This window comes from Cervus canadensis, chromosome 30 (assembly GCF_019320065.1).
Source record: "Cervus canadensis isolate Bull #8, Minnesota chromosome 30, ASM1932006v1, whole genome shotgun sequence".
In the NCBI taxonomy this organism is placed as follows: domain Eukaryota; kingdom Metazoa; phylum Chordata; class Mammalia; order Artiodactyla; family Cervidae; genus Cervus; species Cervus canadensis.
The window spans coordinates 18,760,558-18,775,009 of NC_057415.1; the positions used below are offsets into that span (position 1 = coordinate 18,760,558).

The window sequence follows — 14,452 nt, forward strand, 5'->3', positions numbered from 1 at the left end:
GTGACCAACCTTGACACCATGTTAAAAAAGCAGAGACATTATTTTGCCAACAAAGGTCCGTCTAGTCAAGGCTATGATCTTTCCAGTAGTCATATATGGATGTGAGAGTTGGACTACAAAGAAAGCTGAGCGCTGAAGAATTGATGCTTTTGAACTGTGGTGTTGGAGAAGACTCTTGAGAGTCCCTGGGACTGCAAGGAGATCCAATCAGTCCATCCTAAAGGAAATCAGCCCTGAATATTCATTAGAAGGACTAATGTTGAAGCTGAAATGCCAATACTTTGGCCACCTAATGCGAAAAACTGACTCATTGAAAAGACTCTGAAGCTGGGAAAGATTGAAGGTGGGAGGAGAAGGGGACGACAGAGGATGAGATGGCTGGATGGCATCACCAACTCAATGGACATCAGTTTGAGTAAACTCCAGGAGTTGGTGATGGACAGGGAGGCCTGGTGTGCTGCAGTACGCGGGGTCGCAAAGAGTCGGACACAACTGAGTGACTGAACTGAACTGAACTGAAAAATAAAACTTCATGTTAAAAGCTTAAAATGTTAACTTGATAAAGTATTGTGATAATATATAGTCTTTGTTTTTAGGTTCCTTCAAAAAAATGTCAAGCCTAGCACTACTGCCACTTATCAAGGTTTCGGGGTTCTGAAGGACCCCATCTGCTGGTGCTCTGTACTGAGCAATATCCTGGCCTTGATTCCTTTGCTGGAGAATCTGCCCTGAGGCCACCACCACCTGAACTTGCTATATCAGTTATTCTATATTCAGTGCATCACTTATTCTACCCTTCTCTTGAATTAGGACCTATCTTGGTTCTTGTCTTTGTAAGGATACTCAAGTTCTTTTCAATTGTTTCTTCTATTGTCCATAAAAAGTCAACCAACAAATATTTATTAGACAAATATTTACTTCCAGAATTTGCCTATCCTGAATTCCTGATTCACCTATTCCCTCCCCTCCAGAATGTTGATCAGCTCTTGAAGGTTCATCCCACTCTGATACAATCCAATGTGAACCAAAAAACTGTGGAATGAAAGGAAAGGTGAACTCAGACAGGTAGAAACTCCACTAACATACTTGCATAAGAAGCAGTTTCTGTTGAGAAAAATGAAATATCCCTTCAGTTAAAGGTAACACCCACAGTTTATTTTTTTATTAAATTCTATATAAAATGGAGTATTAGCCATAAAAAAGAGTGAAATTGGGTCATTTGTAGTGGTGTGGATGAATCCAGAGTCCGTCATACAGAGTGAGGTAAGTCAGAAAGAGAAAAACAAATATATATTAGTGCATATATATGGAATCTAGAAAAATAGTACTGATGAACCTAGTTTCAGGGCAGGAATAGAGATGCAAACATAGAGAAGAAACTTGCTGACACAGATGGGGAAGAAGAGGGTGGGGCGAACTGAGAGAGTAGCATTGACACATATACACTTGTGTGTATAAAACACGTAGCTAGTGGGAAGTTGCTCCATAACACAGGGAGCTCAACCTGATGGTCTGTAACAACCTAGAGGGGTGGGGAGTGGGAGGGAGGCTCAGAGGGAGGGGCCATATGTGTACTTATGGCTGATCTACATTGTTGTATGGCGGAAACCAACACAACATTATAAAGTAATTATCCTCCAATTAAAAGTTTTTTTAAAAAATGCACCATGGGAAAAAAGTGGAGGAGGATCAGAAGCATCCTGATGCAAAATCTGAGGCATCTCCCATGATGATGTCTCCTCAGCTGCACTTGGCCATCTCCCCACTTTGGCTCCTCCAGCTCTGAACACAGACATGCACTGCCTTGACTCTGTCTAATTTAAATAGCAGATTTTCTCACTGCCGGAGTGGCTTTGTCTTATGCTGTGACACATGGGAGCTTCCAAAAACTGGGATGTGACTGGTATAAAATGAAAAAAATTTATTACAAAAAGGTCTTTATAAAAGGTAATTCCACTTAAAGTAAAATACTTTGCTTCCACTGTGATAGAAAAATCTCTAAGTTGTATGAAATAAAACCGAACAAAATGATTCTTTGAGCATTTTATCAAACAAGAGTAGACACACACACACCCCTTAACCTTGGGCTCCAAACTGGCTTATGAGAGCTAATCTTCCACCTGCATAGTAAACTGGTTCTCTTGCAGTTAACTGGACTCATGGACATGGAGTGCAATAGGTACTGACTTAGGCAACAGCTAGCCCCATACCCTTTTAGATCTGAGCTTCTCACCTTTATTCGGGTGTTCAATTTCTAACCACAGGTCAGATTGGTACTTCTCTCTGGCTTTCATTTTACTAAAAGAGGCAGAGAAAAGGGAAGACACCATTAAATGCAAAGTGCAGGAGACTGACCTATAAGTGGATTTCACTTAGCTGGAATGTGGGGCTAATGCAGTTAAAGACCTCAGTCAAGCTGAATTTATTACTTACAACATTCCAAATAAACCATATCAGGACTTGTTTCATAGGGAATTGAAATAATGGAGCAAATAAATATATATACATATACTATTTTCTGTCTGATTTACATGCCTACTTTTGAGCAAATGAGATGAACTGAGATGCTCTGTGCATAGATGAAATAATGTGTTTTTTTCTGGAAGATCACACAGATAGCTCTTTACATTGTAACAGCCACACACTGAGGAATGTCTTTTTCATGTTTAAATGAAGTATACTGGTCTTATAACTGGATCATTTGTAATATATGAAGCTTTTGGCTTTAAGCATTTCAACTTTTGCACTGAAGTTGATTCAAATGTTAATGATGACAGTTAAGTGAATTAGTCTTTAAGCCTGAAAGAGGCCCTCAGAGGCTTATATTTCTTCTTGACTCATTAAAATGACTCTTTTGGAGCACACTGATGTAGGAGACAGCTGTCATGTTTATATTTTCACACTGGTTTTGAATTTTCTTTCTTTTCTTCCTTTTACGCTCTCATACTACACCACCTCAAATACACTGATGTATTTATTAGCTATGCTTACTGTCTATTTGTAGGATCATCATATTGTCATACATACTGTTGGAGTTTAACTTGCTCTATGTTTGTGGTAAGAATGAAACAAACTGCTTTACTGGCCAGCAAGCAGAATGGAGAGGGGCACCCTTTAAAAAATGCACATATTGCCGTGTGCAAGTTACAGCTATAATTAAAAAATACATGGAAACTAACCTCAGTAGACGTTAAAGGTCATTTAATAGTTAAAGGTCCATGGGAAATATGACACATTTTGAGTTTACCTCATTCTATTGCTATTCAAAACATTTTTTCTACATATGCAAGGTATTTCTCACTAGAGGATTTGGGGTACCTGTGAATCAAGGAAAATTTTTTTTATTTTATAACAGCTTTATTGAGGTATAACTCACATACACGAACTTCACTTTAAGGTGTAAATTCAGTGGTTTTTAGTTTATCCATAGAGTTGTGCAACTGTCACCAGTCTCCAACTGTAGGACACTTTCACTATTGAACAATAACAGTAATGAATCAAGGACAGTTTGCAAATAAGGGGAAAACAATAAGGAGACTGCAAATAAGGAGAAATGTCATTCACAGATGGTTTAGTTTTTAGTATATTGATATCATTATGTAGAGATACTGGAATCCATTAAAGCCTGTTGAAAGTACATATGTCAAAATTAACTAACTGCTTTCAAACTTTCATCTCTTTTCATAGAAATAAATCTGTTCTTTAAAAAAAAACCCACCCTTTATGTCTTAGGAAGAAACTAAACGCAACATTTTGCAACCAGATAGTAAAACAATTATTTTAAAAATGGTATCAGTTGGTCTCACCGGTTTAGAGTGACTGGCACAGCCTCTGGAAGGATCTTTCTGGAAATTTGCTCTCTGTCCAAAGCTGACTCCAATGTGATCACAGCTGACATATCCAGTTTATCGCATCGCTCCATTGGCCCTGGCATTTTCTACAAAATCAGGTAAGTAGGTTTTGAGTTCCATCTTAAGTTTACAAAATTTTAAATCAACTCTAGAAAAAGTTAGAAGGTGCTGGGGACTATTAGTTTTCTTGAATAGTAAACAGAAAACTGATTGCTAAAATGTATTATTTTTCAATAAATTTGGGGAGAGTATTAAAAATTCATATGAACAGTCTCATTTTTATCCTTATAATTTTGATAACTGCCTCCCTTTCCAAAAAAGTAGGGCTGATCTCTTATGAAAAGGCAGTTTTCAGGTTGAAATCCAATGAATTGAGATTATTCAGCAAGTTTATTATCATCATTTTAGTTTTGCTTTTTTCCATTTTATGAGCCTTCCTGGGCTGTGACTGACACTCACTCTTGCTCCTAAAACCAAGCTGGAATTTCTTAAAGACTCCTCTTCTTTGGTTTTTTCTAACATCATGTTCTGAGAATCTTTTTCATCCTTGATGCTATAATATAGAAAGTAAAAGACAGATAAAGGCAAACATGGAAAAAAATTAATCAACCTAAATGAGGATAAAGAAAGATACAGGACAGCAAATCTTAGCATAAAGTATTTCAAGAGTCATAACAAATAATTTCTGACCAACAGAAAAGAGTAAAAATCTAGAGATACCTCCAAAATACATATCCTGGATTTTTATAATGCTCATAGAAAATGTGAAATGGTTGACCAGATTTAGGACACATGGGACAAGAGTAGACTACTTCCAGGTTCAGATCATGTAGTTGGAGAAATCATTACTTCAGGGCAAAGATAGTTTTCAGTCAGTCAGTTCAGTTGCTCAGTCGTGTCCGACTCTTTGCGACCCCATGGACTGCAGCACGCCAGTCCTCCCTGTCCATCACCAACTCCTGGAGTTTACTCAAACTCATGTCCACTAAGTCGGTGATGCCATCCAACCATCTCATCCTCTGTTGTCCCCTTCTCCTCCTGCCTTCAATCTTTCTCAGCATCAGGGTATTTTCAAATGAGTCAGTTGTTCTCATCAGGTGGCCAAAGTATTGGAGTTTTCAGCTTCAACATCAGTCCTTCCAATGAATATGCAGGACTGATTTCCTTTAGAATTGACTGGTTTGATCTCCTTGCAGTCCCAGGGACTCTCAAGAGTCTTCTCCAACACCACAGTTCAAAAGCATCAATTCTTCGGTGCTCAGCTTATAGTTTTACTGACTTAATTAAGGAAGGTCACTATTCCAAACTGGTTCTTCTTAGAGACTAATTTAAATATTAATGTAATCATTGAAAATCTATACTACCCCCATATGTAAAATAGCTTACTGGTAAGCCCCTCAGTGGCTCAGCTGGTAAAGAATCTGCCGGCTAATGCGGGAGACACAAAAGATACAGATTCGATCCCTGGGTCAGGAAGATACCTCGGAGAAAGAAATGGCAACCTGCTCCAGTGTTCTTGATTGGAAAATTTCAGGGACAGAAAAGCCTGGCAGCTGCAGTCCATGGAGTCACAAAGAGTCAGACACGACTGAACATGCAGACACACACACACACAAGCATTATATACAGTCTATACTACTTTATTAATATAATAGCAATAAATCTCCATTCCCAGAGGATTGCTCAGTTAATGGGATAGTTAGTCCTATAACTCTCTAGCAAACTCTGAGGCTGGCAAATAAAAAATGCAAGTATAAAAGCAAATGAAAGAAAATTTTGGACATGCAAAGAGGTAGGAAGTGTATGACACAGACTTTTCTGAAAGAAGTCCTCCAGGATGTTCTCTAGTGCAAGACAAACACTGAATTCAAGAGAGAGGGAAAACAAGAAACACAAGAACACAGAAATATAATTAGTAACTTATGATTATGTCTAAAATATTGTCAACAAATAATAATCTGGATCTAAACTCCCATATGATGCTAGAGTTAGAACTGGAGTGGAACTATCAGAATTATTTTTTAATTAATTAATTTATTTTAATTGGAGGCTAATTACTTTACAACATTGTGGTGGGTTTTGCCATACATTGACATGAATCAGCCATGGGTGTGCATGTGTCCCCCATTCTGAACCCCCCTCCCACCTCCCTCCCCATCCCATCCCTCTGGGTTTTCCCAGTGCACTGGCTTTGAGTGCCCTGTTTCATGCATCAAACTTGGACTGGTGATCTATTTCACATATGGCAATGTACATGTTTCAATGCTATTCTCTCAAATCATCCCACCCTCGCCTTCTCCCACAGAGTTCAAAAGTCTCTTCTTTATATTTGTGTTTCTTTTGCTGTCTCGCATACTGGGTCATTATTATCATTCTTTCTAAATTCCATATATATGCATTAATATACTGTATTGGTGTTTTTCTTTCTGACTTACTTCACTGTATAATAGGCTCCAGTTTCATCCACCTCATTAGAACTGATTCAAGTGCACTCTTTTTAATAGCTGAGTAATATTCCATTGTGTATATGTACCACAACTTTCTTATCAATGGACATCTAGGTTGCTTACATGTCCTGGCTATTGTAAACAGTGCTGCAATGAACATTGGGGTACAAGTGTCTCTTTCAATTCTGGTTTCCTCAGTGTGTATGCCCAGCAGTGGGATTGCTGGGTCATATGGCAGTTCTATTTTCAGCTTTTTAAGGAATCTCCACACTGTTCTCCACAGTGGCTGTACTAGTTTGCATTCCCACCAACAGTGTAAGGGGGTTCCCTTCTCTCTGCACTGTCTCAAGCATTTATTGTTTGTAGACTTTTTGATAGCAGCCATTCTGACCAGCGTGAGATGGAACCTCATTGTGGTTTTGATTTGCATTTCTCTGATAATGAGTGATGTTGAGCATCTTTTCATGTGTTTGTTAGCCATCTGTATGTCTTCTTTGGAGAAATGTCTGTTTAGCTCTTTGGCTCATTTTTTTTATTGGGTCATTTATTTTTCTGGTATTGAGCTGTATGAGCTGCTTGAATATTTTGGAAATTAATTCTTTGTCAATTGCTTTGTTTGCTATTATTTTCTCCCATTCTGAAGGCTGTCTTTTCACCTTGCTTATAGTTTCCTTTGTTGTGCAAAAGCTTTTAAGTTTAATTACGTTCCATTTGTTTATTTTTGCTTTTATTTCCATTACTCTGGGAGGTGGGTCATAGAGGATCCTGCTGTGATTTATGTCGGAGAGTGTTTTGCTTATGTTTTCCTCTAGGAGTTTTATAGTTTCTAGTCTTACATTTAGATCTTTAATCCATTTGAGTTTATTTTTGTGTATGGTGTTAGAAAGTGTTCCCGTTTCATTCTTTTACAGATGGTTGATCAGTTTTCCCAGCACCACTTGTTAAAGAGATTGTTTTTTCTCTATTGTATATTCTTGCCTCCTTTGTCAAAGACAAGGTGTTCACAGGTGCATGGATTTATCTCTGGGCTTTCTATTCTGTTACATTGATCTATATTTCTGTCTTTGTGCCAGTACCATGCTCTCTTGATGACTTAGCTTTGTAGTATAGTCTGAAGTCTGGAGAAGGCAATGGTAACCCACTCCAGTGTTCTTGCCTGGAGAATCCCAGGGACGGGGGAGCCTGGTGGGCTGCCACCTATGGGGTTGCACAGAGTTGGACACGACTGAAGCGACTTAGCAGCAGCAGCAGCAGCAGCAAAGTCTGAAGTTAGGCAGGTTGATTCCTCCAGGAACTATCAGAATTCTTAACCAAATGCAAAGAGAATACAAAAGCCCTACTCTCAGTGTCTCCACTGCCACTTCAATCTTTATGAAGCAGTTAGTTCTCGTAGAATAATGACTCTGCTGGATTAAAATCAACGCCTACCAGTAAATGGGCAAATTCCCTTAGCACCTTAGAAAAGATATGCCCTATAGAAATAGAATGACACAATTTTGAATATTTTAATCGTTAACAAATACTTAGAGCATCTTGTATCCTAACCATAAGAGGTAATATCAAAGATTCTGAATTTAATGTAGTTGAAAAATACATTTGTTTGAATCTGATCTCCAGAAACTTTGTTAGGTTCAATTATGATGCTTTTGTATTAAGTGTAATTAAAGTGGAACTTTCTGAAACGAGCATGCATCTCACATATACTTACATGTGATGCATAATATGAAGGACTTTTAAGAGAAAAAAATATTTTCTAGTGTGGGCTTTCTTGCATGTTAATAATCAAAGAAGCAAACTGGATGCAATGTTTGAACAAATTCTTAGGGAAATTAAAAGGAAATAATTGGCTATGAACAAATCATAATGAAAAGAGTTTAGACAGAACACACAAACCAAAATATGTGCAGGGAAGAAATGTAACAGTGAGACTAGTGTAGGTATTGGTCACATATTCCTGGGAACCAATTTGGTTCTACCTCCTAGGACTGATGTGAGTCCAAATATGTTAAAAGCATCTGAGAATTAAGACACAAAATGGAAAATTATTATGTATTTAGCTGGCAGAGGAGCTAAAAGCATCTGAAATATATACATTCAAAAAATCATGGCAAATAGATGGGGGAAAAGTGGAAACAGTGACAGATTTCATTTTCTTGGGCTCCAAAATCACTGAGAATGGTGACTGCAGCCACAAAATGAAAAGACCCTTGCTCCTTGGAAGAAAAGCTATGACAAACTCAGATAGCATATTAAAAAACAGAGACATTACTTTGCCAATAAAGGTCCATATAGTCAAAGCTATGGTTTTGCCACTAGTCATGAACTGATATGAGAGTTGGACCAAAAAGAAGGCTGAGCACCAAACTGATGCTTTCAAACCGTGGTGCTGGAGAAGACTCTTCAGAGTCCCTTGGACAGCAAGGAGATCAAACTTTCGGGAAATCAATCCTGAATATTCACTGGAAGGGCTGATGCTGAAGCTAAAGCGCCAATACTTTGGCCACCTGATGCGAAGAGCTGACTCATTAGAAAAGACACTGATGCTGGGAAAGATTAAGGACAAGAGGAGAAGGGGATGACAGGGATGAGATGGCTGGATGGCATCAATAACTCAATGGACATGAGTTTGAGCAAACTCTGGGAGATAGTAAAGGACAGGGAAGCCTGGCATGCTGCAGTTCATGGAGTTGCAAAGAGTCAGACACAGCTTAGCAACAGAATAACAACAACATACCCAAACCTCAAAAGATATATAGATACACATATACATATATGTATGTGTGTGTGTATATCTATACATATATGTATGTATATATATAATTTTGCCCCATTATTTTATCACTCACTCTCTCTCCATATTTTTTTCTAAATTATTTGAAAATAGTTGCAGACACAAGAATTTATTACCCCTTAAATACTTAAATATAAGAACACTTCTTATATAACCACAGTACAAAAGTAAAAAGCTAGAAATTCAACGTCAACACACTATTAACTGAAATATAGTCTATATTCAAATTTTAAAAAATTGTTCTAGTATATATTTACATGTTTGTATATACACACATATATATGTGTGTGTATATACATATTTGTATTTGCATATTGTGGACACACAACTTTTTTGTTGTTATTGTTAAACATACACCAAAAAAGAGTTCACAGAAAGTGTCATAATTTTAAGTCTCAATCAAAACCTTAGACTTGATAAATCAGGAAAGTGAACTGAAGGATGTTTGATAAACACAGTTAATTTCCTAATTCATTAATTTCATGATGTATTTAAACATAGTGTGACCTGTACTTCAAAGCACCATTTCTTGTTATAATTTGTGAAAAAAGAAATTAGAAATTTAGCTTAAAAAGTATTTTGAAAGCAGAAGTCCTGAGATCCAGCTCTAAGTATAAACGCTATATAATATATATTTTTAAAAAGTATAACTGAGTTATTACTGGTAAATTTGGAGAAGAAAATGGCAACCCACTCCAGTATTCTTGCCTGGATAACCCCATGGAGCCTGGTGTGCTACCATCCACGTGGTTGCAAAGAGTCGGACATGACTTAGTGACTCAACAACAACTGGTAAATTAATAGGAAAAAAACTGTAGATGGGCCTTACGTACCTTCCTGATGCGTTCTTTAAGGGCTTGTAATCATTCAACCTACAGAATAAGGAAGTTCTGTCTTTGCTCATAGTGACATGAACAGTCCCAGGGTTTCCCCTCCCGGAGAGCTTGGTCGAGAAGGAAGGCCTGAAAGTCTAGCTCTAAGTCATGCAATTGTCCAAAGGATCTGCCGGTGTGAGGCCAACTGCTGCTCCCTGGGGCTGGAAGGGTCCTGCCCCAGGGTTCCAAGGTCAGTTCTGACTTCAGTGGCAGTTGAGTGAGAAGACTCAACTGTGCAGGCTTGTTGGGCATCCATGTGCAGTGGTCCAGCCTGTGAGAAAGGAAGAAATCATTCCCTGGAACACAGAATGTGATTCATCCAGGAGGGTATTCTGGTGGTGACATTGTGATACTAGATCATTAGACATAATCTTTGACTTGAACTTTCATATATAACACACATATATGAAATAGATATGAATTTATATTGTTGTTGTTCAGTCACTAAGTCATGTCTGATTCTTTGTGACCTCATGGACTGCAGCGCTCCAGGCTGCCCTGTCCTTCACTATCTCCCAGAGTCTGCTCAAACTCCATTTGAATTTGAAACTGATTCAAAGTCCATTGAACCAGTGATGTTATCCAACCATCTCATACTCTGTCGCCCCCTTCTCCTCCTGCCCTCATATATATATGAATATATATATGTATGCATACTAAGTCACTTCAGTTGTGTCCAACTCTTTGTGACCCTATGGACTGTAGCCCACCAGGATCCTCTGTCCATGGGATTCTCCAGGCAAGAACGCTTATTTTTATTTTTAGTTTGGTTTCCACATGATTAGATCCATGTTAGCAGCTTGGGGAGGAATTCCATCAAACTGATGTTACGTCCTATAGTACTCTGTAGGATGGTACATACTCCAATACCAGGCACCCCAGGGGCACTTGATGGCCATTTGCCTCATTGTTGGTGATATTAACATTGTTTGGGTAACCAGATTGTTTCTTGACTATAAATTTTCTTGTTTCCATTTCTAACTAATAAGCTGTTTGGTAGGAAAAATATTTCAAAACTAAGCAGTTATCCTGTTTTTCATCAAACTTTCACTCATTGATCATTCTTAATATGCTCTGAAGCAAGTGTGCATGCTAAGTTGCTTCAGTTGTGTCTGACTCTGTGAGACCCTATGGACTGTAGCCTGCCAGGCTCCTCTGTCCAAGGGATTCTCCAGGTAAGAAAACTGGAGTGGGTTGCCATGCTCTCCTCCAGGGGATCTTTCTGGCCCAAGGATCGAACTCTAGTCTCTTACAACTCCTGCATTGGCAGGCAGGTTCTTTACCTCTAGTGCCACCTGGGAAGCCCAGTGCTCTGAATACACATCTCCAATGCCATCATTTCTTCTATATGATTAATTAGCATTCACTGTAAGAAACAGCTTTTCCTTTTCTCTCACTTATTATGTAGTCATTAATTTATTTACATCAGTATATACTCATGGGCTCCTATTTCATCTTATTCCTTAATTATTTTGAAGCTCAGTTGTCTCCTTTATTAGTCAGCTCAGGCTACTATAACAAAACATCATAGGCTTGTTGACTTGGACGACACAAATGTATTTCTCACAATTATGGAGATTACAAGTTCAGGAGCAAGGCATTATAAAGGCAGGTTTCATCCCAGGGCTGCTTCTCTGGGCTTGTAGATGGTTGGTGTGCACTTGGAAAAAGGAGGGGCGTTCAGATGTCTCCTGCAAGTGCTTCACTCTCACGATCTCATCAAACCTAGTCACCTCTCAAAAGCCCCACCTCCAAGCCCATCTCATTGGTGGTTAGAATTTCAACATATGAATTTAGGAGGGGATAAAATGTTCATTCCATCTAGACAATTATCTCCTGTTTGCCAAAGGGAAAGATCAAAACAACGCTTAAGTCCTTTTCACAAGTTCCAATATTATTTGAAGATTTTATTGCTTTCTGGCATAAGATGTACCAAGGTCATCTTATTCTTTCACTGTCTGAAACATGGAGTCAAGAATTTTCCAAGGACCTTTGTTTTTATTTTATGGGGAGTGGTATTTATAAAACAGCATGCTATTATGTGCTCGTTGCTACTGGCTTATAAGTGCTTCTAGGTCCTCTCGGCAGAAAGAACTAAATGAACATGCAGACACATACACACATATACACATACATACACAGATCCACATACCACACAAATACACATATGCTTCACACACATGCCTATAAACATACTACACATGAACACACACATACATCCAGAGACACAGAGGCACAAACATATATATATATATACATATATATATATACACACATATATGTATATAAGCTTTGTAAAAATAATAAAATGAAACACAAAATAGATATTTTTAATATGATTCTTGTGCCTGATACCACCACAGAACTTCACCTCTTACGAAATGGAATAAGAGTCAAGGAACATGGCGGACAAACCCTTTAGAATCGGGAGTTACAGTCTCTTACATACCTGAGAAACAGCCGTGAGGCATGCTAAGCTGAGTGGCTGTTGTATGTCTAAGCAATATCTTGAGTCCTACATGTGCTGTGTCCAAAATCTCTATTTCTAAAGTCACAAAGGTCACACACATTTACTCTAATGTTGGAATAAATATAAATAAATATAATAACAATTCTTAGTTTTTAAAACAGAGATGAATACCTGCTTTCCATGAGGACTTTGCTATTCAGGGCCCTCTTTTTTTTTTCACTATGTTTTAATTTATTAATTGAAGGATAATTGCTTTACAGAATTTTGCTGTTTTCTGTCAAACCTCAACATGAATCAGCCATAGGTAGACATACATCCCCTCCCTTCTGAACCTCCCTCCCATCTCCCTCCCCACCCCACCCCCTAGGTTGACACAGAGCCCCTGTTTGAGTTTCCTGAGCCACACAGCAAATTCCTGTTTGCTATATATTTTACACATGGTAATGTAGGTTTCCCTGTTACGCTTTCCATACATCTCACCCTCTCCTCCCTTCTCCCCCTGTCTGTAAGTCTATTCCCTATGTCTGTTTCTCCATTGCTGCCCTGTAAATAAGTTCTTCAGTACCATTCTTCTCGATTCCGTATATATGCGTTAGAATACAATATTTCTCTTTCTCTTTCTGACTTACTATCAGTCTGTATAATAGGTTCTAGGTTCATCCACTTCATTAGAACTGACTCAAATGTGTTCCTTTTTATGGCTGAGTAATATTTCATTGTGTATATATACCACAACTTCTTTATCCATTCATCTGTCAATGGACATCTAGATTGCTTCCACATTCTAGCTATTGTAAATAGCGCTGCAATGAACAATGGGATACATGTGTCTTTTTCAATTTTGGTTTCCTCAGGTTATGTACCTAAGAGTGGGATAGCTGGGTCATATGGTGGTTTTATTCTGATTTTTTTAAGGAATCTCCACACCATCTTCCATAGTGACTGTATCAATTTACATCCCCACCAACAGTTCCCTTTTCTCCACACCTTCTCCAGGATTTATAGACTTTTTCATGATGGCCATTCTGACTGGTGTGAAATGATATCTCACTGTAGTTTTGATTTGCATTTCTCTAATAATGAGCAATGTTGAGCATCTTTTCATGTGTTTGTTAGTTAGCTGTATGTCTTCTTTGGAGAAATGTCTGTTTAGGTCTTTTTCTCACTTTTTGATTGGGTTGGTTTGTTTTTCTGGCATTGAGTTGTATGAACTGCTTGTATATTTTGGAAATTAATCCTCTGTCAGTTGTTTCATTTGCTATTATTTTCTCCCATTCTGAGGGTTGTCTTTCCATTTTGTTTACAGTTTCTTTTTCTGTGCAAAAGCTTTTAAGTTTAATCAGGTCCCACTTGTTTACTTTCGCTTTTATTTCTGTTACTCTAGGAGGTGGGTCATAGAGGATCTTGCTTTGATTTATGTCATCGAGTGTTCTGCCTATGTTTTCCTCTAGGAGTTTTATAGTTTCTGGTCTTATATTTAGGTCTTTAATCCATTTTGAGTTATCTTTGTGCATGATGTTAAGAAGTGCTCTAATTTCATTCTTTTACGTGTAGCTGTCCAGTTTTCCAAGCACCACTCATTAAAGAGGCTGCAGGGCCCTCATTTTGTTGGGCTCATACTGAACAATCACTGACTCAATGGACATGAGTTTGAGCAAACTCTGGGAGATAGTGAAGAACAGGGAAGCCTGGCATGCTACAGTCTATGGGGTGGCAAAAGGTCAGACACAACAGTGACTAAACAACACACAGAACAATGCAGAAAAAAGCCAGCAGGGAGGCAAAGGGAAGGCAAGGCTCCAGAAGGCACAAACAAGTCTCTTAATCTCAACTCTGGACCATGTAGATATTCTCAGTTATATGAGAATTAAATCAGTTCATTCAATTCTAGCTATATTAATAGGAAGTATTCTATATTATAACTCCTTTTTTTTTACAATGTAACCTTTGAGAGCAGGATAGATACACTCATAGAGTTTTAATGGACTTCCTGAAATATGCTAAGAGAAGATTAGAAG

General features: G+C 38.2%; 1 protein-coding gene across 1 annotated transcript in view; it reads right to left on the reverse strand.

Moving 5' to 3' along the window:
- LOC122431607 (serine/threonine-protein kinase MRCK alpha-like) overlaps positions 1 to 9,993 on the reverse strand; it is a 53,604-nt gene extending 43,611 nt beyond the window's left edge. Inside the window, exons 1-4 of the mRNA XM_043452856.1 lie at positions 9,923 to 9,993; positions 4,311 to 4,404; positions 3,807 to 3,937; positions 2,234 to 2,298 (exon numbers count right to left, since the gene is read on the reverse strand). Coding sequence (XP_043308791.1) covers positions 2,234 to 2,298; positions 3,807 to 3,937; positions 4,311 to 4,404; positions 9,923 to 9,993 — 361 coding nt within the window. The remainder of the gene's footprint in view (positions 1 to 2,233; positions 2,299 to 3,806; positions 3,938 to 4,310; positions 4,405 to 9,922) is intronic.
- Between the last annotated feature and the right edge of the window lie 4,459 nt (positions 9,994 to 14,452).